Below are 26,872 nucleotides of genomic sequence, written 5' to 3' on the forward strand. Positions count from 1 at the left end.
TCATAAATACGTACTATTTAATACAATATTAACGATATATCTTTTATATCTAATTTGCGTGGAAAACAAAAATCTAACATATGTGTGATAAATTATATTTAAACAAAAGAAGAAGAAAAAATGATATAATAAAGAAATAGAATATATTCGATCGACGTGTTTCGTTAAATTCGAATCTTCTTTTCACAATCTTGGAACGAAAACCAGTAATACGCCGTGGCAATCGTGTTGTCGTTAACATACGTTGTGTTTTCGTCGTATTTAGATTCAAAGATATATATCACATATAGTATACATATATATATATGTATAGTAAATACATAAGCATAGATAGTTGTAGATGAAGGAAATCGTCAACGAAAGCGATGATTTCGAATCTACCATATGGTAAGGTTCTACGTTGAAGCTTATCAAGAGATAAGTCGATGCAATTAAAGCGACTCTCTTTCTCTCTCTTTCTCCTTCTCTTTCTCATACATATAAACACGTATACAACACACGCATACACACACACACATATATACATCGACTGTCTACCTGTCTTTCGCACGTAGGCAACATGTCGAGCTCATTGGGATTTTTAGTCCGTGTGGCGGCTCGCTATATAGCACCTAAGTCTTTTTATCGGACGAAGGTACGCCTTTTAACGAGCGTACGGTAAACCGAGATAGGAGATAGCGGATTTGAATGCTCACCGTAGCATAACTATAGTTAGGGCGAATGACGAGAAACGTTGGGAAGAGTTACGTGATTCGAGAAAATCCGGCGAATTTTTTCTAGCGATAAATCTGTCTGCTTCCTACTCTTTTTCTTTCTTTCTTTTTTGTTTTCCCTTTTTTTTGTTTCCTTTTTTCATTTTTTTCCTTTCTTCATTTCCAACTTCTTGTGAGGAAATACACGAATACGTATTTATCATTTCGTACAAAAATTTAGATCGATATGACTCGTGTCAGTCATTTTTCTATTATCCTTTCATATAATTTTCCATTGCATTATCGATACTTGTTAATGAATTATTTTAATGTGCAGATCTTTCAAATACGTACGATCAAAAATATTTATTTTTCAGGTTATACATTTCTATAGTTATTTCCATTTCATTATTTCCAAAAATAATTTAATTTTACATTTTAATCATGCTGTAACTTAATATTGTTTCAGTAATTGTCTTTATCTATGTAAATATATATTAAAAAAAAAAAAAAGTTATTTTTCTTTTCGACCGTCATCATCAGTGAGCGATCAGAAGAAGATAAAAAGTTGATCAATAAGATTTTCCTTTTTTGCCTAAAATCTTTTCTCTTTGCGCCATTAGTTCTTCGGAGGTGATAATAACTTGACATCTATGCGCATATCCATGGCACCTCATGTTTTGGCAACACTCACGATCAACTACGCACTGTAAACAATGAAATATTAATTTAAACGCAATTATAATTATTACTAAATTATGTAAAAAGAATCAGGGTCATTTAAAATATATTACTTTCTTACTTGTGATCTTCAACATCTAGTGATATATATACTGTATAATTTCAATAAAATTTATATATTCTGCTCTCGTTTCATAATTAAAAAATCTTTTTTTTTTATTGTCATTTACACAAGAAAGAAAGAATTAAATGTTTTTCTTATCGCGTCTTTTTGCACAATAAACGTATAATAACAGAATCGAATTTCATTCGTAGCGATAAAATAATTCAACGAACATTTACATGACAAAAGTACAATATACGATTATCATCAAATACAAAAGTCTAAACCTTATTAAAACATACGAATGTGGTTAGTTCTCACGATTAGAATTTCTAATTCGTGACTTAGCTTTGAGTACATAGTACGTACGTATATACAGTAAAATGTCGATAATACGAGTCAAATGATCAACAAAGGAGAACACTATCTATATTTCAATTAATAATTAATTGTATGTTATTTCAATTGAAACGTTTCTCTTAATATAAACATAGAAATACAAATTCAAGGGCATTACATGAAAAAAATATTGATATATATATATAAATATAAAATGTATGATTTGAAATAAACGAAAAAGTATCATAAGATTAAAGAAAAGGAGGAATATCACGAGAAACGATCACATAGCAAGAAAACAAGCAGTATGTAAATGTCTACTGACGGGGTCACCGTGTCGACCGCAGACTGATTTATCGGGAGCAGCTACGATAAGTGTGCTGGCAAGAAGAGTTACAAAAACCAAGAGGATGAACTTCGACATCTTTGCTGTTTCCTCGGAATTCTATAACAAATATTATAAAACGTAATTAATATCTGAAAATTCATTTCTTTTTTTATTATTATTATTATGCAATGTTATTTATTTCGCTAATGAAATAGTCGCAATATTGTTTAGGTACTTATGACATTAATCTTTTTTACAAGGAATTTTATTCAAGGTTCAAAGATCAAAAGAAATATTCATTGAAAACACCGAACAATCAGGCGTACGCAACGTATACATACACTTCCATATAAAAGGAAAATACATAAGATCCATATTAACGAATATAAAAGTGTGTAAGTAAATGAATCATTACCGGTCGGGCTGATTCGTTCTTGAATAAAGGATCCAACGACTAAAGACTATATACTCACGGTCGATCGTGTATACCATTTAATCCACTTTAAAACGTTTATTCGTCGTTACGTAGCTATTGGAATAAGCAAAGGTGATTATTCGGATATGTATACGTGCGAGTATGTAAAGAGAAAGTATGTCACTACGGCATCTCGATTCTTTCAACAAAATATAATATAACACGAAAGATTTTCTCTTTTAATAAAAATCTTCACTTCTATTTAACGAAACAATTGATGTACAATAAATATAGTAACTAGTTTCAATACGCGAAATTAATTAGACAGTTTAATTTCTTTAACTTGATACTTACAAAGGGTTTATGTCTTCTATAAAAACAAATGTAAACTACGCACTGATTCTATCACAGAGATGTCTTCTCGAGAGTTCGACCTCGACTACGTTACTTCGTTCGTTCTGTTCATACTATATATGAAGTATATATATATACATACACAGTAGAAGTAGGAGAAACGGCGACTTTACGAATTTTTAACGGCTTCCTTGAAACATATATACATATGTGAGTCATTTATAAGCGAGTTTGAACTCTTGCGTCATTTCAATTCCAAATCGACTATATTATCTTATTTCTTTTATCGTGTTCATTTATACAAAAATTTTCACGTTGTCGTTTTCATTAGCTTGTTATTCTATCTACATATAATAATGTACAGTTTTTTTTTTTTAGTATAATGAAATTAGAAAAGAGAACGATTAGGTTGTAGACCGTTATCTGTCGATCGCTATAGATCATCGGGGTACTAGGATGAAAATTGTATTTTTCCTCGAGATTTTTATATCGACTGTAAATCTTCACTTTCTGCACCGGTACGGTATGAAACAGGCAAGTGCCTTTTGCCTTTTGCACCGATATTCTATCGAGTGCATATTGCACGCTTCGTACATTCCATTGATCTCTCCACAAAGCCCTCTTGTTCTTTAATTCGCTTGACAGGAAATAACAAAGGAAGAAATCGAGTCACACACTGTTATTGCTCTTTTATTTCGTGACGATAATCGGAGAAAAGAGAGAGAGAAAGAGAGAAAGAGAGACGTAGAAAGAAATAACACTATCATTTTTATTTATCATCATGTATTAGACTATATCGTATTGTTATTGTGTTGCTTGATGAGTAAGCGTTTATGTTTCATCGTCTTAACGGTTTTATATAATTAACTGGCTAGTTTTTTGTCATATAAAAATATACCTGAAAGATTCGATAGGAGTAATATTCTAAATATCGATGGAAAATTCGGTTATTTGGGTGTATTTGCATATTTACAGAAAATGAAATATAAGTTCGTACACAATATTTTAAATATTTTATAATTTGTAATCATATATTTAACGAGTATTATTTATTTTGTTTAAACATATTGTGATTTTAAAAGATACTTTAATGAATAAAAACTTTCTTCTCTTTAAAGCTTATTTATTTTAAAGTTTTTCATAACGTCATACGACTACACTTGATGATTAATATATATTTTAGATATGAACAAATCATAATAATACATTTGGCTTGCAGAAAATTAAAACATAAAATATGGTTTTATTATTGAGCGACAACATTCTATTGAGCTGGTGGGTATGGTGGTGGACCAATAGGTCTGGTATCTGCTCCAGGAATTATCAGTCCTGATTTTGGAACGCACTTAGCTGAGTAACCCAGACAAACAAGGTTACGGCAGCAGTCTGAAGAAGTATGACACTGAAGACAAAAAATGCTGTTTAATGGACTCGTTCGAGAAATTAGATTTCTCTCAGTACTTTTTGTTTTAAAACCATGCTTATTTTATTTTTTAACAAAAAGATCGTAATGCACAAATATCACTATTAAAGCTTAATTATTATAGCAAACTTACGAGTCCCAGCCATGGGCTGCAGGTAGCAGTTGGTTCTTCAGGCTGAGGTGCTGCAAGAACAATTGCAATAACCGCGAGGAAAGTAAGAAAGACGAATTTCTGCATGGCGATTAAGATTTTTTTTGATTCCACAAATTCCTATAAAAATTTAAAATTGCAATAGTGAAGTTTTAACAATTTGAACCATATACACACGCGTGTTGGAAATAACACAATTTTTGTTCAAAACTTCAAAATGAAATTTGATGTTGAAAAGAATAAATTGTTAATATACTTCTCGTGTATTAAATGTAAGAATAGTATGGCAAGCTAACCTGCTTCCTAAAGCACCAGTTACTTACTGATGTTGCTTAAGAATGTGATGACCTACTAACTTCCATGTAACGGTATCTAATATTTATACGATTTCTCGGTGTAAATTGATAAAACGAACACGAAGTGGAATGAATATCCACCTGAGCATATGCATTTTTTTTTGTTTAAAAACTGTCATTTATCTTTATACATGTAGACATAATTACATATATGTATATCATAAACAAATGTACCTTAAAAAATAGAACGATATGTTGATAAAGATTGTTGTCTACTAAGTTTGTTAATTACTGGCTGCTTATGTAGACCTTAGGGTAATAAATTTATTTTGCTCATGCATTAATCCCATTATGAATCCATTGTAGAAAATATAAGTTTTCAAAGAAACCATATTTCTTATCATTTTGTTTGAGCAAAACGAAGAACATTTATATGTTATATATTAATAACATTTCTATTAAACATAGTTATCGGTAAAATGAAAAATGAATAAAATAGAAACATTTATACGATGATAAAATTTGTACTTAGAGCAAAGACAATACTTGTTCTTAAAATCGATCAGACGTGCTAATCGAAAACCTTGGATTTATCTAAAGAAATAAATATTTTATATTGGATTATATATCGACGAAGTGTACGATGTATGTGTGTGTGTGAATAGGTTGATTAAAAAAATAAAACTAAAGAAGTTAATTTTAATAATGCATATGTATTTTTGAAGCAAATAATAAGAAGTTACAGAAATCATCATATACGATGAATTAGGAAAAAGTGTACATTTGATCGTAGGCCTACGAAATAATGTAAATATGCCAAATAGCTCATGTTAATCATTCGCTGGGCTCAGTGTTAGCCCCTGGTGGTGGCCAGCTTCCACCTTTTGTGCAACGATTAGCCCAAGGATTGCATACGTATGGGGCACAACATTGACTATTATCGGTACACTGTAAAAAGTGAAACGAAAAGTTTATTAATAAAACAACTAAAATCAATGGTGGTTTTATAACAGTCGTATATTATAGAATATTTTACAGTTTCGTTAACTGATCAATTGACGTTCCTTTCTCTTTAATATATAACTTATTATTACAATTTTATTTCATGAATAAAACGATACTTACAGGCATACCTGGTGGTGAACAAGCCATGACATAAGTAAACGCCAAAAGAGTTAGGGAAAGAAACAATAAAAGCTTAGCCATTTTATTTTTTAGACGATTTTCTGTAAAAAAATGAAACAAAAAGAAAAAGAAACTTAAAAAAAAATGATCAAAAACTTGGAATATTGTCTTACATTAGATAAATAATTAGTATAAGTAATGTGTAATAATATATGTTATACTTTATCTTACCTTTAAGATTTTACTTGGAAGTATGTCAAAAGATTTCTGATTTCATTTAGCGTTAGAATGGCATATTTATAGGAAAGTGTGTTCATGTAAACAATCTAACAATAAGATAAAATATTTTTTATTCACTGACACGCGGCATTACCTGGAAATCTTTAATAGAAAAGAAAAAAATCTTATTTTCTGTACTATTATTTTTACAGTATTATCGTCCATATCAAGGTTCATCGATCGTAAAATATCATACACTTGTAGTATCAACATATTATATAAAGCTTTATAAACAGAGCGCTCATTTTTTCACGTAAATTACCCCCTGTTGCGTTTCACTCGCAGAAATAACAAGACTAATCTTGAAATTCCATTCATCTTGATAATTTGATAAGATTTGTGCGATGTTTGTTCGTCGATGATCTGATTATTAAATAAAAAATGATGACGTTATTTCCAAAGATTACTTCCATTTTTTTTTTTATAGGAAATGCAAATATTTCAGTTGGTTAGTGGACATTATTTGATATATATATAGTATGTTATGTGAATATATGTATTCAAACAAAAGAAAGAAAATAATAAAATATCCAAAGAGATTATTGATCGGCGAATTTTTCCAGCTGTGCAGATATATGTACATATATTCAAAAATTAAAATAAACGTGATTGCGAAGTAAATAGACGATATCTCGTACTATTTCTATCTAATTTATTATCAGTTAAATGGAATAATAAACTTGCTTTGTATTTACGTTAACTCAATAGAACATTATTTTCTCCATATTTTAAGTAATTTCGATGTAATCAATGTGATATATATGGGTTATTATAATTATATATATATATTTCGAATAAGTAATTTTATTAAAAGAAAAAAATAGAATAATTTAATCTTATTTATATCTTTCGATTAGATAAGATCTTGGGCTTATAGAGTATTTGTTCATTTACTTTACTCGATGATAGCATGGAATCGAAAATATTTTCACATATTGTGCGAAAAAAAAATAAATGGGTAATGTTGAATCATAAATGGTATTATTGAGATTGCGTTCCTCGTATCGTGAAGCAATGTTATTTTGGATTGAAGAATAATAACAATTTTTTTACGTTGTTCATACATTCGCCGAAGTATTCTACAATAATACATTCGAATATCAATATATAATAATTGTATATATCTCATTGTTGATCGATATAAGTATTACATATTTAAAACGTCATTAATTATATTTAATGATACGTATAAATGATTAGTATGATGATGTTCTAATTTATACATTTAAATGAAAATTTATTCTATCGAATGCATACACATATACCAAGTAAATATTATTGCATTGATTTAAATGTGACTCTTGCGATTGTCGGATTACATGAAACACAGATATTCCGATTGATTATTTAAACGTGTTTAATGATATTTGTGCTATTTATTTTCATTTACGTCGTAATAGTCAGAATTATACATCGTCGATCAGATAAATAGGGATAATATAGTAAAAGTCTCTTAAATTCATTTCATTGTGTTAATGAGATAATTTTCATTTTGTGGCTCTTTCATCGTGTATTTTATTGTTTTTTTAAACTTTCATCTAAATTGAAAATATTAACAAATCTTATATTAAACCTAATTCGGACGTTTATAATGTTAACGTATTTTAACGAAAAAATATAAAGCACAATTACAAGTATTGATATCATCGGTAAACATATCGTATGAGATAAGATTTTAATCGTGACTCGTACATTGGTAAATGGGATATTGACCTACTTAGATGAGCCAATCATCATTTTAAAAATCTTTTCATTGTGATTTAATATTGTTATTCCTAATTTGATCAGCTTTGTTAAAATTCTTTCGGCGAGGTTTAAACAAGCTGAATCAAAAGCGTATAATTTGATATACTATATTAATATAGAGAAATAAATATTAACAAAATAAAAAGAACGAAATAATTGTAAAGTTAAATGAAGCGAGTTCGTAATTAATATTAGCAGGCGGAATCAAAAGTATATATTTCTATACACTGTATTAGCATAATGATATAAAAATATCACGAAATAATTAATTTTTTAAAAATGAAAATAATTATAAGATTAAATGAAACAAGCTCGTAATTAATTTCATATATATAACTTTATTTTACATTTTTATAATAATAAATGTAGCATCTATAAACTTAAATAAATCTATAACGATATTAATAATGTATTAGTAATAGTATTAAGTTAATCTATATACCAAGTACTTTTTTTTCGATTTGTCCATTTTAAGGGTAGCACAATTTTGCGTATTTGTCACACTTCAAGTAGAAGCAGCAGTCTGAATTCTTGTTACACTATAACGTTCAAAATAACAATAATTTTAGACGAATTTTCTTATCACTATTTGTAGCTTTACTGATTTCAGAGAACATATTCATTACTTCCTATTTGTTCCAACGTTTACCTCGTAAACAGCGGTGACTCGATCGAGGAAATAAAGTGTAATTGAATAAATACGAGTTTGTTCAAATATTTACGAAATTAAAAAAAAAAACGGCACGATCTCGCTTGTGTTCGATTTTAAAATAAATTGACCGCGAAGAGTGATGAATGGAATACAAATTTTCTATCATGGTAAAAAACGTTCAAAATGTACATTAGTAATGAAATTATTAATGAAAATAATTACCGGAGCAGCCTGATGACCACATCCAGCCAATTGTCCTTCTTCATTCTCTTGCAAGGTTGGTGCAGCCGAGATAAATTGAACTGCGATGCATAATGTTAATGCGACGACGAATAAGAGAAGGGTGATCTTTGACATCTTGATAGGATTCTACATCAAAATATACGATCAATATTAGAATAAAATTTAATTTTATTAAAAAGAGAGAGATTTTCAATACATATATAATAATATATGTATATATTATATGAATAAATATGAATAAATTTAGAGTACAAAAATAAAAAACTGTTTCTGAAATACTTACTGCTTCTATCGTTTTGTTTTGTAAACTTATGTTCAATTTCAACACCTACTCCGATATATATATTACCCGCAAAATACGATTTTATGAAACTGATACAATCACAAACACAAATAATCATAACAACGAAAATATTTTAAGAAACCTGCCAGGGTATTTTTTGTATTCTTAATAAGTATGTGTTTAACTTTTTATTATCGGGGAAGACCCAAAATACATATAAATTTAATACACTCAAAGATCGTAAAATATGATATAAATATATTTTGTTTGTGTACGTCGTTCTAAACATTAGGGTCGCCCCGTCTGTTTATTGATAAGTATCGCCGAATACGATAAAGTACCAGTATCAGATCAAACACCGAATGATCATCATCTTGTCTAATTTAGTAAAAGAAAGATTCGTAAGTAAATTAATATCATTATAACTCTTTATTACATATTTGGAAAACCGTTTTAGTCTTGTAACTATATGTGTGTATAATATTATTAGTTGTAGATTTTCTTAAGTCGTCTGACGTGGCTAAAGAAATTCACATTCCTGGATTAGAAAATACATCGGTTATGGTCTTTGCATTGTTTTTCCAGAACTTTGTTTAAAATAGGAAAAAATAAAAAAAAAACTTCGCGATTTGGTGTTGGTGGTAATCGTCCATTACGTCTTTCGGGTGGGACGTCAAGGATAATTGGCGTAGCACGCGGGCGTAATATTTCAGAACACCTGCCGTGTAACGCGCTCTCATGTCAGGCGACCTATCAAAACCGCTCTCTAAATTGACTCAATTGTCGTTGCCCGAGAGAGAAACCTCCTCGTTCGGATATTTTCGGTCGTCCGATGAAACCATCGACCGCGGTTGAAAATTTATCTTTTTTCGTTAACTTGTTTCCGATCTTTCCTCGAGAAATCGAATCATTTCATCATCATCTCTGTTCGTTGCCCTAGAACAACTTTACAATTACATTTTACCCTAACCTTTATCCGAGAAGATAAGTTTACCGAGAATACGATATTTTCTATGACCTATTGTTAAAAAAAAACAATATTTTTATTCTAAATAAAAGATAAGAAGTGGAAATACCACACTCGCTTTGCATCATCGGAAATATCTTTGATATACATATTATTAATAATTTAAACATAACTGAAAATATACTTTATCTTGAAGGAAATGCTTATTATTTTCTTTTATTTATAATAATGCTGATCATTATTTTAAGTGTGTGTCATACATACAGGTATATTTAATATCATATAATTATTGTATTATGTTTAAGAATTCATCCATGTGTATATGTTTATGACAAAAGTACCCATGTTGACAGGTAGTTAATTATATGGAAATATTAAAAATATATAATTAGTGAGAATAATTGAAGTTTATCGCGAACAATGTAAAGAATTATTATGTATGTACGTATTGTATATAAACTTAATAGATCGTTCATTCTCTCATAACGTTTCATTTGAGTCATAGCGTATTTCAGGGTCGCTTTCGAGGAATAGATAAAAGAAACATCTTTTATTGACTGTATGCGCTTTAAGAAATGCTTCTTCATCCGTAAACATGAGTTACGTTATATAATCACCGTCATAAGAAATTTATTTCTTCAGTTGAATCTATTATAAGTACACAAATATTTCTTTTTTATTTTTTTTTTTTAAATTAAATTATATTTCACGGATGGAAATAGAAAACTGACCTTGATCACGTGTAATAAGTATTAAATGAAATTCAAGTATGTCTAAAGGTAACATTTGAATCAGGATCGCGTGCTAGAAGTATTTATACGTATATCCTTAACCGTAACACGGTGTTCCTTCGGCACGCACTTCCGCTTTAAATTTCCTAGCTAATAGTTCCTTTCCGTTAACCGTAAGAAACTATTACGTGTTACGTATAATAACATTAGCATAAACGCCTTTTAGGGGAGAAGAAATATGCTTTGTCGACAATCATCGTCACGAGGTTTACCATTCATGGCTTATCGTATGCTAAGAAATTAATGTTCCCTATTAATTGTATATACGTCTAAATGCGCGTGTTCGTTGTTTTATCGGAATGAAAATTCTTCAAATTAAAACTAGTATTATTGCTTAGTTCTCGATTAGAGAGTGAAGCACAATTTTTCTATTCAGTAACAATGAATTTAATCATATTTAGAAAAGACTTGACATTATTTCGCAAAATAGATCATTCTTTGAAGGTGAACACAAATATTATAGATTTAATCGTGACACTGTTTATATCTTGATATTTATCAAGGAGAAATGTTTCTAGAATGACTTTATCGATTGATTGGATTATCTAAAGAGAAAATCAGAATTCTCTTACATGGACGTATATATCACACCCAGAGTGAGTTAAAGAACAAGGGGGAAAATGACAGAGAGAGAGAGAGAGAGAGAGAGAAAGAGAGACAGTTCGTCCTTAGGGATATCGTTCCCCTTAGACGTAGTCGCTTAAGTGATAAATCTTAGCCGCTAACGTCGTCCTGTCTTTCGTGGTTTTGCTTCGCAGGATCTATTGCTCCTTTAGTTAGTGCTTCTGTGGTACTTGGACTTACCACCTCAACGGCAGCAGGCAACGTACGTTCTTCTTCGAAGCACATCGTTGCATCTCCTTCAATTCTCTCTCTCTCTCTCTCTCTCTCTCTCTCTCTCTCTCTCTCTCTCTCTCTATTCCTTTCCTCCCTTTTCCTCAGTCGTTTTACGCCATCTCGATGGTTCTCTTGACTAGGCTGAAGTGCCGGACAATTTGATAATTGGATCTGTGGCAGCATCGTGATTTACGTGTACGAGGGTCCAGCTGACCATTCTGAACACGACTAGAGAGAGTGAGAGAGAGAGAGAGAGAGAGAAACATGTATGTATATAAGTGTACGTGTATGCGTATGAGAGATAGAGAGAGAGAATGAGAGACTGGCAACCTAGAAGCAACTGCTAGTGGAAACTACGCTTTCGTAGACCACCATTTCCACTAGCAGAAAGTGGCTCGAGCGTCTTTGCTACAACGAACTAGCTGAAACTATCGTGGACCACTGACTAGACACTGTTTTAGGATATCGCTTGCCAATTACGGGATTATGTAACTTGATTGACCAAATGAATAATAAACGATCGATCTAATCTAATGAATTTTATAAAGTTTTGAAATATACTTATTGTTAGTATTAAAGAAGTGTCATTATTGTTAATGAATTTCAACTTGTATCGGAAAAATTATGAAAAAAAAGAAGAAGAAGAAGAAGGAGATCAATTTGTACATTTTAATGTGATAAAAAAGATAAATTTATTAGTAGTATGTTAAGAATAATAAAAAATGCTCTTATCGGATACTATAATATTGGATATATGAAAGTTGTATACGATTATGTGTGTAAGATCGTTTTCAGTAATAAAAGTTCAGGTAGAGTGGATTATTTTGTTTCTTATTCCAACGTTGGTATGTTCTACGTATGACTTTTTCTTTCTATCTCATTCTCTCCTAGGAGAACAGCGTAACGTGGGTTATTAAGAAAAAAGGAAACGACGAGAGGCAAAAGACTACCTCGGTTGTAGTAAGCAAAAGAAGGAAAATCGTGCTAGGGGAGATTGGATGAGGGACAGAAAGAGAAAGAGTAAGAGAGAAAGTGAGAAAAGGGACAGTAAGAGGAAAGAGAAGCGAGCACAAGGAAGGATAAAGTTTCGCTTTACTCACATTATTTCCGCCAGAAAACGCGTTTTCGCGTTATATCCACTGTCGTTTCTTTATACGTTTGAGTTGTTTCACAGCTGCGGTGTTGGTCCTCGCTTTTACAGGCCTTCTTCTTTTTTTTTTTCTTTCTTTCTCTTTCTCTCTCTCTCTCTCCCTCTCTCTCTTTCTTTCTTTCTTTTTCTCTTTCTATTTCACCCTCTTACTCTATCTTTCTTTTTATTTTTTACTGTAAATTGATCTCCCTTAGCAATCTCGTGTCTTTTTTCTCGCACGAGGAAATAAGACAGAGGGATGAGCGTGCTGACGTCAACAAGAGGAAAGACTTCGACGTGGTGAGAATTTAAAGTCCAACTATTCAGAATTACGAATAAGGTGAATGTGCAAATGTCATACAATCAATTGTTGGGGCTATTAATTATTACGATACATTAATTAAATTTTTTTTTCTCACTTTTTGTTGGAACTAATATTTTATTTGTGTATGTATTTTGGCTTTGACTCTTAATTAATTACTTTGTCATTGATATTATTTGACTATTTTTTCATTATAGCAAACAACGATTGATGCTTTATTATATACTTCCTACTGTAATGTTAACTTTACCGTCTTACGAAAATCTTACGACCCCTGGTTTTCATGCATACAGTCTGCAAAATATCGAGATAAATCAGATTAGTTTCGAATTTCTTAAATTACACTAATATTTGCAAGAATAATTTTCTTATGCGTTTACTTTATCAAAGAAAAATAATATAAAAGAAAACAAGTATAACAAATTTGTTAAACGAAGAGAAGAAATATAAGAAGAAAAAAAAGATTTCTCATAGGTACGTTTTAAAATAAACAGAACGATTTAACGTTAAAGTTGTAATTTTGGGGGAAAGTTAAGAAATTGACACCAACTTAAATATATACACATGTACATATATAAATATGAACGAACGGATAAGAAGGAACGATTAGAAGAAAATAAATTCGTAGTAGGACGTGGGCGAGAAAGGGAGTGGTCTTAATTTCCTGCCCCGACATCAAGCTTGCGTTGGTGAGTAGCCGTCGACATTTTTTAAATCTAACAACCGACTCAGCTCTTTTAAAGGATTCTCTTCGAGCTATTTAGATTATTATAAGGACGAGAAATGGAATGAGGAGCGCCGAAAGGGTGACCATTCGTTCCCAGCCATTTCCTAGCAATTTCCTGACGCTGTTTTTCATGTGAACTTTTGAACTCGTCCTCACCTCCTCTCCCCGCTATCATCTCCTTCTACCTACTTCTCTATGACCATTCCTTGTGTCCAGCCTACCAACCACTTTTCCACTATAAAATATCCACTAAGTAGTCATGGCTAGTGAAACTGGTCAGTTATAAATGGCCATACGAAAATATAGTCGGCTTTTGCGGATTGCACAGATGTGGCTGGTATCCTTAATGCCTCTCTTGAACGTTCCTCGACATTCACGCGAGAATGTCAGTTTTTGAGATAAACGATCTTTCAGTCGGAAACAAAAATTATATAACATATGTAGATAAATATGTATATATATATATATATAAGAATGTTAGAAGATTCTGTATACAATTATTTAAATGATTGCAAATGCATATTACGTAGAATATTTTTCGTAAATTCATCAGTACATTACACGTATACATTTATTTTCATACGAAATAGGAATTATAACTTCGATCACAAAGTTACACGCAGTCGTGTTACATAAATTATCACTATTTTAGCTTATTTTATCACTATTTATACATAATTTTACGATGTAATATCTGCGATTATTTACCGCAATGAACTACGAAAGCTTTGCCATTTGTGAACACCGATGTTAAATATATATCGATTATTAATTATACTTTTTCTCCCTTTATCCTATCCCATGGCTAATTATTAACGAACTCACGTTCTAATGAAGAAGTATGGATGAAGAATTAATTAATGATGGAATATAGTTGTCACAGATTTTGATCACATTTGTAACGTCGCGCGAAATGTCTTTAAATATTTTATATTTCACATCGGGTGCTTTTTATTTCAAAAGAAAAAAAGTTCGACAGAATATTTATAATTATGTTTTAAAATATTTCTTTTTGTTTTTTTCATAGATTGTATTATTTGTAAAGTATAGTTCGAAACAAGCCTTTGATAGATATGAAAGATAATGGAAGGTTTGATATTCGTGTTATAAACACTTATGTTAAAATTTCTAATCGATATAACAGCAAACAACAAAGTTTTATACGTAGCAACATAAAATGTACTTCTTTTTCGTGATTACGTTTTAGTAATTTTAATAAAACATCGTAACGGTAATTAAAGATTGCTTTGTTTACACAGAGTTGAAAACTAATTAATAACTTTTTTAATTATAAAATATATAAATTAATTGCAACAAATAGAAATAATGATTACAGGCCGTTACCTCTGCGGCTAATAAATAAATAACAAATAATGTAAATTAATTATTTCCGTAGTCGACATACGCTAATGTGACGCGCACATTTGTAATCGGGATTGGTTCGTACTCTTCTCCCTTTATTGACTCCTCTCTTTAGTCTTTACAAGATTGGCTATATAACATTTCGTGTATATCGCTTTTATATTTGTTTGCACTTGATATTCGCACCTGACAAATAACCGATCATTGATTGAAATAATTGCGTGAGTTTTCCCAACGTTTATTTATCGCGTCACTATTACAGATTTTTACGTTCATTTAATTATTCATATATTATTACATAGTTGACGATTTTTAATTAATGACAATTAAACTATAAACATGCAAACATTTTTAAATATAGAATATTGCATTTATCTCCAATTTATAAAGCCAATAATTCTTCCATTTCTTATTTCTACAAACAAAAGTTATTGACGAAAAGTGAATTAGTCTTCATTACTTGTAATAGGTAAACGACGCTTTCGCCGTTTTTGAAAGACTAAAAATCGATCGACGCTGCTAAGTCAAGGAGGGTGGTCAACCTTATTCATGTGCATACGTGTATAAGTGTACGTGTAGTATAATGCATGTACATAGGCACACGTGACCATTGGTACGCGGAATTCATTGGCCCTTGAAGGTCGGAGGGTAGCACTTTTCAGATCAATGCACCCTCATTGAAGGGTTGCTGCCAGGTCTTGCCCTTGCAGTATCTACTCGTTTAGGGCTATCAGAGAAGATGTTTCGAATCATTCGATGATCTGATCTTAACTACACGATACTTACTCGTTATTCATTGTATCATAGAAAAAAGACATTTCTTACACATTTGAAGAAATGCACGCATATATTGAATACATTATTGAATACACATTTTTCTTTTAATGCGATTTTTTCTTTTTCGTTATCGTTTTGTAGCGTATTAAGAAAAATCAAAAATGTCTTATTCTGATATTAAATTATGTATCCTTGAATGTGAAAAGATTTATGTTAAGAGTATTGTCAAAAGCTAATCGATAAATTAATTTTTGGATTACCATTAGTGCGGTAATGATAAAAAAACCGATTTTTAATAATTTTTTGTTATTCCAAAATATTTATTTTTTTGGGGATGCTGTGTAAGGATCTTAAAATAGACAGAAAATTTGCCGTGAGCTTAGACTCGCGGCAAATCGGTGGACAAAACTTTAACTGTGCAATAAGCAGATCGCTGGTGCCACCTGTCGTTAAGTATACGAACCACTATTTGAAAGCGCATGCGCAATCTTGCGTAAAATACAAAGTATACTAGTCGGTAAAGAGGATCCCTAAAAGAATCCGTAAAATGATAGAAATGCAGTAAAACTTCATTAAATTTTATGACCTTGAGGATAAAAAAAAATGTAAAAAATAAAAAAATAAGAAAAAAAATATAAAAACTATGGAAAAATGAGAAAAATTCGAAAGATCGTAAAAAAAAAAAAAAAAAATAAAAAAAATTGTCGATAAAAAGTGAGTTTCGATCGTAGAAAAAAAAAACTGGTGCATCAGCACGATCTTCCCTCGGTGCTTGTTTGTTTGCAGGGTTGCGTTTGGCAGGGGTGTTTCCTGATTATGAAATTAGAGTAAGAATTTTTACTATTAAACTTATATACGGAAAAGCTTCGGATCAATTATACAACTATCGAGCTAGCATTGTGTCAACTAATTTATGTGAATTCGTAACATTTCTCTCTCCTTCTTCCACCAACATGAAACCGAACATATTGAGTGTTGCTTGCGTTGCCTCGTGTACATTAATTAAAATTATACTGCAAGTAGGTGCGAAACAAAGATCTGTTGGTATAACGATCTAACCATGAGCGTTCACCCTTTTCCACTCCTACCCACCGATTCTCCAATGCGACCACGGATTCAAATTGAAATTTTACCGTTAATGTTATTGATATTCCGTTAGTCCGTCTCGCTTTACATTCAAATTTTAACATCGCCTGGGTTGCAGAATTCGTACAACTGTCGGCAAAATGATGTACGGCCATAGGACCGGCTCGCACTGGATATCGGGTATCGATCAGGAAAATCACCCACGCACGGAAAAAGAGAATAAAAAAAGAGAGAAAAAGAGAAACAGAGAGAGAGAGAGAGAGAAAGAGCAATAAAGAGAAGCAACGGGAAAGGCTTATAGCCTGTGGGAAAAACAACATTCCTGACAAGCGCACACGTTTTTACCGTTCTCTTTCATAGATCAAGCTCGGTTCGTATTCTGTACTTATTCGATATCGTACTTTTCAAGACTGTTTCGTGAAAAATCATAATCAGGTAAAGAAAGAAAAACTATTAAAAAGATGAAGACTATAATATATAATTACGAAGGTAGAAAAATATCGGTGTAAAGTATGCGGAAGATTCGTATGACTATTGGTCAAAGGTTGCTTGAACGACAGGGAGTTAGTGGGGGTGGAAGTGATAGCGAGCAACCGATAGGGTCCAGTCTTTCTCGTTTGGCCAATCGATCGAGCTGAAAATTTCCGACCCTTAATTAAGATAGCGAGAGCACTTGAGTTTTCAATTAAAAGGGAACCGATGCTTCTCTATCGCTCTCTGTTTCCCTTCGATTCTATTTTTTTTCTTTTCTTCGCGTATCCCTTTCTCTCTCTTTCCATCTGACTTTATCTCTATTTCTATCTTTCTCAGTTGGTCCATACGATATATTCTTCTCACTCGCATTCATTCATCGCGTCGTCTTTCGCTCCTTCACAGGGTCTCTTTCCCTTGTTTTATTTCGTCCTACTGATCGAATCGTAACATTAAATGCAATTTCGTACGATAGATCCTAGAAGAGTGCTTCTCTTCCGCTCATCGGTTCTATACGATTTGCTTTATCTATCCTTCCGTCACTCTTCGAACGCATGTTTGAAATACACGCGACATCCTGTATACTAACTCATGCGCATACTAGGATCCTTTGTAGAACAATATTCGAGAAATTGTTTGTGTTGCTTCGTTACACCGTTCCAACGATTTACTAATATTCTGTCCGGTATAGGAATTTAAAAATTTCGATACACTCTTTATCCCATTTATTTTCTACTCTTCAATACGATATTGGTATTGGATTTTAATCTGTATTTCTTTTGTAGATACTAACAAATTTGATTTGATATTGGTGACAATGACAAAAAAATATAATATATAAGAATTTATTAATAAGAATGTAGAGCGTCGTATTATTTTAATGAGAAGGGTAGGTACGAATACTTTCTCTCACGTGGCTAGTCTCATACCGTAACATGGGCATGTAGCGAATAGAGAGGAGAGGAGAGGAGTAGTGAGGAGAGAAGAGGAGAGGGAGAGGGTGGAGATAATCGCAGAGAAGGGGTGGTATTTTTGGCGAGGCAGGTCCGTCCTCTCTGGTTGCTATCGGCACATGATACAATCTATCTCTCTCGGTCTCACTCTGTGTACAGAGTTAGCCCTCTCGCAATGCCAATTTTTGCAGAGGCAGGAAACACGAGCCGCGTGCCGGCGCCCTGCCGCTCTTTCCCACCCACACACACGCACCAGCCGGATACATACGTCCGATGATACCACAGCACCATGACCATGGGACACGGGACTGATTGGGGTGTGCAGACGAGCTATGCAGTTTAATTTATGTTGCATCACCAGCCAGTCGGACGTGTATCAAACTCCTACGGCCGTCCACGGCCCGTTTTTCTCTTCTTATCCTTGACATTTTAACTTTCCTTCCACCTTCCTTCGAGGTGATACTCCAATCGTGTAAACTCTTCAATTTGCCGTGCTGGTATTCATCTAACTTTGCGTGCTTTCACTCGTGACGTTTCTATGTGAGTACGTTTATACGTGTGTCTCTCTTCTTTCACCTCCCCTCTCCTTCGCTCTATCTTTTTTGTTCGTAACAGATACCACCCACACACATCAAGCTCTTCGTGTAAAAGCTCCTGCGATTACAGGTTCGTAGTCAGCCATATTGGTTTCGTTCTATTCTAGTTTGTATAATCTTTTATTTTAAATGATATTAATTTATCGTTAAATCATATTCGACAATATTATTAATATTTCAGCAAGAGTAAAGATTAGTTCGAAATACTCGTTCCTTTCGTGTCTCTGTCAATTTTCTCTCTCTCTCTCTCTCTCTCTCTCTCTCTCTCTATCTATCTTTCTCTCTCCTTCTCTCTTTCTCTTTCAAATTCGCAGATGCAAAACGCGAGAGATCAAATAAGCGATGAAGAGGCACGACGAGTTCGACTCGCTACGTATTTACGATACGGAAACGGAATTCGAGAAAGAACGTGGAGGAAAGCTAATTAGCGTCGATCAAAGTTTCCCAGGCGTAATAAATGAACGGTCAATATTTGAATCGGGGACGTTCCCTTTCCCTCCACTGTTCCTTCAATTTGCCCTCTTTCATCCTCCGTTCGTTCGTTATCAGTCTTCTCCTTCTCCTATCTATCTTCGACTTCTTTAAATCCTTTCTTCGTTCGCATAAGAGGATGAATCATTTAATTATTTACCACTAACTCTACGAAAACGTCCACGATAGTCCACGAAATATTTTGCCTGTATGTGCTATTTACTGTGTGCAGAGAGCAGCAGGACTCCGAGATAGCCGATGATTAATGTTCTTTCTTCAAGGTTTATTAACGAGCCGTCTACCCCTTAGACCACACGTTCTCTCGTATTGAACAGCTACCTTGAACGCTTTTTAGAAAATCTGACGGTTAGTAGAAGTACGGGATACGCGTTAATGTCCTTTTCGAGTTTCTCTCAACTAAATATAACTAGAAGGAAACCTCAAATCATCATCTTTTCTATTTTATATTTTCTCTCGCGTGGAAAAATAAATATAAATATTTAATTACTTTACGCACACGTTCGACAACTGTGCTTTTTCTCTCTCTCTCTCTCTCTCACACTCTCTCCCTCCCTCTTTCTCTCTTTCAATATGCGAGAGAAATTAATATAAATGGAATATTAATTTTACCTGTTGCGTAACAATTCTAACACGGATATCGTATCTCGCCTGAAAATAATCATTCAATTAAGTATTTTTATTGCTCTACCAATATCGCCGCGGTCGTTACCCGTGTTTATTATGTATCATTTATAAAATTAAGCGCTGGTAATCGGTACGATTGAAATCGCACACCCTTGAAATTATCCGTCGATCGTGAAACTACGGATGTATTTATCAGGGTCACACGGCCACCGGTTTACTATTTATTTTCACTTTGTTTTCCTTTTTGAATTTCATTTTATTTGACATAATTAACAATGACCGTAATGTAATTAAATGTGCAATGTAAAGAGAAAAAAACAAAGAGGAATCATAAATGAACACGATGACAGAGAATTTATTAAGAAAGAGATTATTAGATTGATCTTCTCTTCCAAGAAAATGTAGAACGAGTCGATATAATAATAGTAAGAATTAATAAATAGGTTAGGATGATGAGCGGACAGGAACGTGACTTCTTTCGTTTGAAGTCGGCCATGACGACACGCCATAAGGTACCGTATAAATAGACGGTAACCGAATCCGATAATAGTCAGTACGGTCAATTAAGATGACCGCCGGTAAGGACCAATTAAACCTAAGTGCCTGACCGTCCTGGTTCAAGTTACGTATTTACGATCTAAAATTATGCCTTCTCGAAGCACGTTCTCGCATCCATTATGAGTCTTATGATTTCACGACTTCACATTAAATTTAATTTGTAAGAAATAATATTTGATTGTTAATGTATATACAACATAATAGTTCTTTTAAGAAACATTAAAGAATTCGTAGAAGCATAGACGGTTGATAATAACTCTCGGGGGGGTTAACTCGAGCGTACGGGAAAATCGAGCTCATCGTTTTCCTGCGCGTGACCTTGGTGATTAATTGTCGCGTTAATTGAAACGTTCGCTTAATAATTACACCGAGAACAACGATGCGCGATTCATTTAGCAATCATTTTATTTTGTGTGCGTACGGCCCCGGTATCGTGTACTCTAACCCTTCAACGTAAACCCACACAGGCATACGTACTATGCCGACACGATAATGCGGAAAATTCTGAAAATGAACGGTGACCGTAGATAATGACCGATTTATATTCGATTTTCGGCATTTCACGAACGATTGCTCGCGGGGTGGCGAGGGATAATAGCCACGGTCAACGATACACTTTTGCTTTTCACGAGAAAAGCGCGAATTTCGATTCTGTCGGATTAGATGAATGAATGGAAGTGTGCTACCTCCTATTAGACGTACTTATATATACGTATGTGTGTTGTGAATTCGTACATATAACTAACCATTTCTGTTTAGTCATGCTCAAGCCACGTCTTCCGAGACGTATATTCTTTCGACCCTTTTTCCTGCGGTTTTCCCACGACCACGAATGGCCGGCAAACGAGTTTCCGCGAAGTCATATAAAAATAAAAAGAAGACCGAGAAATGGAAACAAGAAGTGGTTATTAAATATACCTACCACGAAAAGTGACAAGAACGAACGTGTAAGTTACGTCGTCATGTTTCTCATCTCTCGCTTCTCTAGACACCGTGTGTCCTATTTAAAGAAAGTCACGCTTTCTAAAGATATTCAACGTCGGTCGTTTAATTACGTTTTTAAGTACTTTTCTATCTACGAGTAAAAAGTAAACTCGTGGATACTTTTTTTTTTTATTCGAGCCAAGTTTTATTCAGATTTGATACATAATACGAAGCACATAAATAAACGATTTTCTCGTTTAATATTTCTTATGAATAATTATTCAATTAAACAATGTTACAAAGAATGTTATTTGCGTACCTTAATTTACTTATTATATTAATTAGTTGAAAAATATATGGAAACGCAATAAGAAATAATTTCGCGAATACTTCTGTCTCAAAAATCCGATCTAATCTCAATCGTAACCGATTTCCAAGAGTAATAGGAACAAAAAAAATAGGCGATCGCACGTGAAGGGTGCCGAACGAAAAACATCTGAATAGCTCCCAACGAGGAATTTTAATTTACGAACAATACCGTACTACTGGTCACGGTTAAACGTGCACGAAACGAGAAGGCCGATGCAACACACGCGAAAGGGAGAAAGAGAAAATAGAGGTAGGAAGTGAAAGAGAGAGAGAGAGAGAGAGAGAGAGAGAAAGAGAGAATAGAAGAGCGATCTCGTTCGGGCATCGATTCTCTCAGAAAAATAAATGGCGCGTGAGTCGGCCGTTGAACAGAAAAAGTTTATTCTATTTTTTCAACGTATAAACGAAGATCTGCCAGCGGACAATAGTTTTTCCTTTGAATACGTAGGAAACGGAGGCTGTATTCGCTGATGTATGGAGCCGTCTCTCGTTGATAGATAACAGAAACTTTACAGGCAGAACTTTTTTCCCATGCGCGTCAATGTCGACCTTTAATTTTGACCAGAGACCCACTCTCACCCGTCCAAGTGGACAAAGCTCGTCGAAATGTCGCTGAAAAGGTCATTTTGAAAATACTGTGGTTCCTAATGAAGAACACGTCCATAGTGGATCGCTCCGCTCATTATGATGATTTTTCATTGCAATTGAAGAAAATTAGTACCGATTATTCGTTAGATGAGTCTGCGCGAGATGAACGCGACTCATCGAGAAGTATAATCGCGTTGGTAGCCTCCACGATGGTCGAGATATCGGCACGTCAATTATCTCCGAGTCGATCAATTGAAAAACCAGCTGTTGGTGATTGGCAGCTTCCAATCCTGAAGCAACATTAATTGTTTCGTGCGAAACGCCCAAATCGGTCGTCATAACGGGAAATATATATTTTTTAAATTCGGATAAAATCAATAGGTCCGTAGATTCAATATCAAAAATGACCTAAAATCTCATTTGTTTCATTTTATATTAGATATTGTCTATCTGAAGAAAAACATCGTGCCAATACGGTACCATCTTTGGATTTAATATCAATACGATTACAGGACTAATCTAATATGCGGGTGACTACTTTACCACGATGAAAAACGTAATAGCGAGCCGGTAGGTAATATCCTCAGCATTTACATTGAAACGATAAAGTATGACGGTGTGGCAACAATTGAATAAATCCGAAGCCATGCCGGCCGGCGTAATATTTATTCCCGCAGTAGAGGTTAATCACAATTAACGCCAAATATTTGTCATGCCGATGAGAGCCACGATTTTACGTGTATATTTAACCGTATCCATCCTTTCACTCACACCACTTTCCACCACTTTTTTGCTCTGAGAGAAATAATAAGATATTAGAAAAACAGAATTTTTCTAATTTTGAAAATCATATGATTGTTAATATATGTGCAACTGCGAATGTAAAATATTGTCAAATTAATTAGAGTATTAATGAATATGTAAAATGAAATAAGGGTAAAGTGCAAACGAAAGTGTGACATTTCTTTGAAAAAAAATATAAATTTTATTTGTACAACGATGCTCCTATATATACAAAATACGAATCTTATTAACTAGTGTCACATTAAATCGTAACGCGAAACAAAGAATTTTCCATTATCATTGATTTATCACAAATTTATAAAACACAAAATAAACGAATATCAGTGCGATATTTGTATCCAATTTTCACTGATATTAATCGAGATGTATTCTACTAAATAAATTATTAAGAAACAGAGATTTTTATCGTACCACATAGGAAATACACCTATTAAATTAAAAAATTCTTATCGAAGTTGCATTTTTTTCAATCGTTAGCTTCACGTTACGTTATAAATCTCTCATTCGTTTGATATATCCTCCGAAGATAATTAATAATGCAAATAAATCATATAAACAAGATGACGTGGTAACACGACAACACGATATGGATTATAATCATCGACAATAAGCAAAAATATGCACTAATCACTGAAAAACAATTTGACCTAAACATACACGATTTTTTCTTAACAAAAAATTATAAAATATTTCGATAAATCATTTTTTAGATTATTCTTTTTCTTTGGTAAATCTTATTTTCTTATTTTCGATCTATCCTAATTACTTTTAATGTAGAATTAGATATTCTGCCAACTAGAATAATGAATTTTTTTCGAACAACCTCGTGTCATTCTTTCTACTTTTTCTCAATAAATTAAATGTTCTTATTATTTAAGAGTCGATAAAAAATTTCAATCGTGTAATAAGATGATAATTTTACGGTTTGAATATTTCACCTATAGCGTATGGTGGAGACGAACGAGTATCAAGGAAAAACTTTCCTCTTGTTTTCAAAAATTTCTTATGTTCTCCCATGATCGTCGATAGTTTTGTGTTACAAATTCCAAGTTTGTAGTTAAAGTAGGAATCACATTCCTTCGCATGAAATCCTATTTTGCTGTTGATTGATTCGGCAAAAAATTCAAAAGCACGTGAATGCGAACATGCGCCAATTACGTCAATTATGCAGCCTGCTTGTCTCATACCCCCGTTTGGAAAGAAATCAGCATCTCCAATGGGCCTCAAATAACCAAGTAAACCTCCATTTGTGTGAATAATCTCGACATAATCAGCATCACTTTGTGAGATACGAGAGCCTGGATTAGCTGAAGTGAACCCTGGTAGTGCCGGGTCCAAACCTATAAATAGAAATTTATAAAATATAATAAATAAATTATACGAACATTTTTAATAAAAATTCGATGGAATGTTCGACTTTAGTATAAGTAATTGTATAAATTAGGCGAATAAATGAAATCTATCTGACTTACCAATGACACTATTAACAGTGTTCTTTGCATAATAAGCAGCCAAGCCAACTACGTGAGCTCCAAGAGAGTGACCAATAAGAGTAGTCGTTGACAAATTCAAACCTTCTTTTTCAAGAAAATCCAACATAGTGGCGACATATTGACCAACCATCTTCACACGGTTACTAGCCCAGACATATCCCCTAGCAGAGATCTTGCTCCAATCGATTACAATAATGTTGTAATCGTCATGATTTAAATATGCTGCCAATATAAACGAACAATATTATATACAATTGAAAAATAAAATCAATATATTAAATAATAATGAAAATTATCCTAATAGGATCAGCACGATTTTGGTCAGAAAAATAATTGCATTTGAATATTTCGTGAATTTAGATGACTCACCATCTCGAACCAATGTGCATGCCCTGCTATTACGAGAATTTATCCATCCATGAGTAATTATACGAGTTGGTCTATCGAAATTGATGTCACTTTTCTTCAGTGATTCCTGATTGTTAATGGAAATTCCATCGGGATGTTTATAATTATTCCTAGTGTAAAGATAGAAAAAAACGCGATTATGCAAATCCTTTAAAGTTTCTTCTTCCGATTCTTCGTCTTCGTCCTCGAGAGACATTTTCGATGCAAGGGATACCAAATTAAGATCATCATCGAAAACATGTAATTCGCTCAAAAGTTGTATATCCTCCGGTTTAAATTGAACTTCATTTCCAGTATTCTCTGGTATTGAAAGACCTACGCAATCAAATTTCAAGTTTATATTTTATTACAATATAAACAAATAATTTATATATTGATATTAAACATTTATATTAAGTGCAACAATTAATTTGACGTCTTCATATTCAATTATTTATTACTATAATTTGAATGTAAATAATTGTCTGCTATTTTATGACCGTCATTTCGATGACTAAAATTATCAAATATAATAAAATCTATTTCGAAAACTAACAAATGTATGATTCATTTATAAATAGATACTAAATTAGTGAAAACAAAAATATCGACTTAATTGTTACACCTGTATATAGATGTATCAATATAATAATATTGAATATAATATACGCTATATGTTTTTCTATTTACGAAAATTCGAAACAATCTAAGACAATTGCAATAATTTTCTTAGAAAAGTCTCTTGTATGATAACATGTAATTGTGAAATGAATTCTTTACCAGTAACGACGCAAAAGAACGCAAAGCCAGTCAGGATGTACGACTGCATGATTGCCGTATTTTGATTATAATTCTGTGCTATTCCTCATTTATAAAGAAATTGATGATCTAACCCATAATACATCGCTCGTATTGATTAGATAAAGTATTTGTTTTCATACATATCAATAATGAGATCTTCGATTAGCAGTAGTTCTTATCACTGGGATATCAACAAATAAATTATTTCTTAAGAATCAATAATTTGACGATAAAAAATCATTGTTTACTTTATACAAAGAATACTCTTTTTCGATTTGATTAACCTTGAAATCGCTAAGATGTAGATCATTAGTGAACCTAACAAATGTTAGAAATATTTTAATAGTGATACGACCCTTTTTAAAAATACATGTATATGCATTTTAATTATAATCCAATAATTAATCTAATTAATATATTTAGTTAATCGTGCCTCGCAACAATTGATGATATTTTTAAAGTATTTATTATGACTCCAACGGTAATTGTTTTTATTATCAATATTAATTGTTATAAGAAATTATTATAAAATATCAATCGATTTTTTACAGCTTGCAATCTTACATTCTATACTTGATAATGTTCTAGAAGGTATGTACTTCTTGTATCAGATAATCTTGTATCAGATATACATTAATAAGATATAAATGATAAAGTAATACGCGCCATAAAGAAGTAAGAAGACTAAAAGAAAGAAAAGAGAT

The 26,872-nt window shown here is 32.6% G+C and overlaps 2 protein-coding genes and 1 long non-coding RNA gene across 4 annotated transcripts; all 3 read right to left on the reverse strand.

The window, feature by feature from the left end:
* Window positions 1–1,043: 1,043 nt before the first annotated feature.
* LOC106792521 (omega-conotoxin-like protein 1) lies at window positions 1,044–3,021 on the reverse strand. Of its 2 annotated transcripts, none has more exons than XM_014758980.1 (3): window positions 2,559–2,577; window positions 2,141–2,260; window positions 1,044–1,399 (listed from the first exon to the last, which is right to left on the reverse strand). In XM_014758980.1, exons 2-3 carry the CDS (start codon window positions 2,237–2,239, stop codon window positions 1,265–1,267), a joined length of 234 nt encoding a protein of 77 aa, XP_014614466.1. In that variant the 5' UTR covers window positions 2,240–2,260; window positions 2,559–2,577; the 3' UTR covers window positions 1,044–1,264. The 2 variants fall into 2 exon arrangements, 1 of the variants encoding a protein (XP_014614466.1); XR_001382308.1 differs by lacking the exon at window positions 2,559–2,577 and adding an exon at window positions 2,913–3,021 and having other exon boundaries at window positions 1,170–1,399.
* A 2,454-nt stretch (window positions 3,022–5,475) lies between these two features.
* LOC106792118 lies at window positions 5,476–6,176 on the reverse strand. Its single transcript, XR_001382260.1, has 3 exons — window positions 6,139–6,176; window positions 5,908–6,008; window positions 5,476–5,730 (listed from the first exon to the last, which is right to left on the reverse strand). It is a non-coding gene; the product is annotated as an uncharacterized LOC106792118 (long non-coding RNA).
* A 17,476-nt stretch (window positions 6,177–23,652) lies between these two features.
* LOC106792541 (endothelial lipase-like) lies at window positions 23,653–26,208 on the reverse strand. Its single transcript, XM_014759005.1, has 4 exons — window positions 26,148–26,208; window positions 25,350–25,703; window positions 24,960–25,202; window positions 23,653–24,827 (listed from the first exon to the last, which is right to left on the reverse strand). The coding sequence occupies exons 1-4, from the start codon at window positions 26,194–26,196 to the stop codon at window positions 24,406–24,408; spliced, it is 1,068 nt and encodes a 355-aa protein (XP_014614491.1). The 5' UTR covers window positions 26,197–26,208; the 3' UTR covers window positions 23,653–24,405.
* Between the last annotated feature and the right edge of the window lie 664 nt (window positions 26,209–26,872).

Source organism: Polistes canadensis, unplaced genomic scaffold, assembly GCF_001313835.1.
Source record: "Polistes canadensis isolate GaletaPanama2010 unplaced genomic scaffold, ASM131383v1 scaffold_9, whole genome shotgun sequence".
Taxonomy (NCBI): domain Eukaryota; kingdom Metazoa; phylum Arthropoda; class Insecta; order Hymenoptera; family Vespidae; genus Polistes; species Polistes canadensis.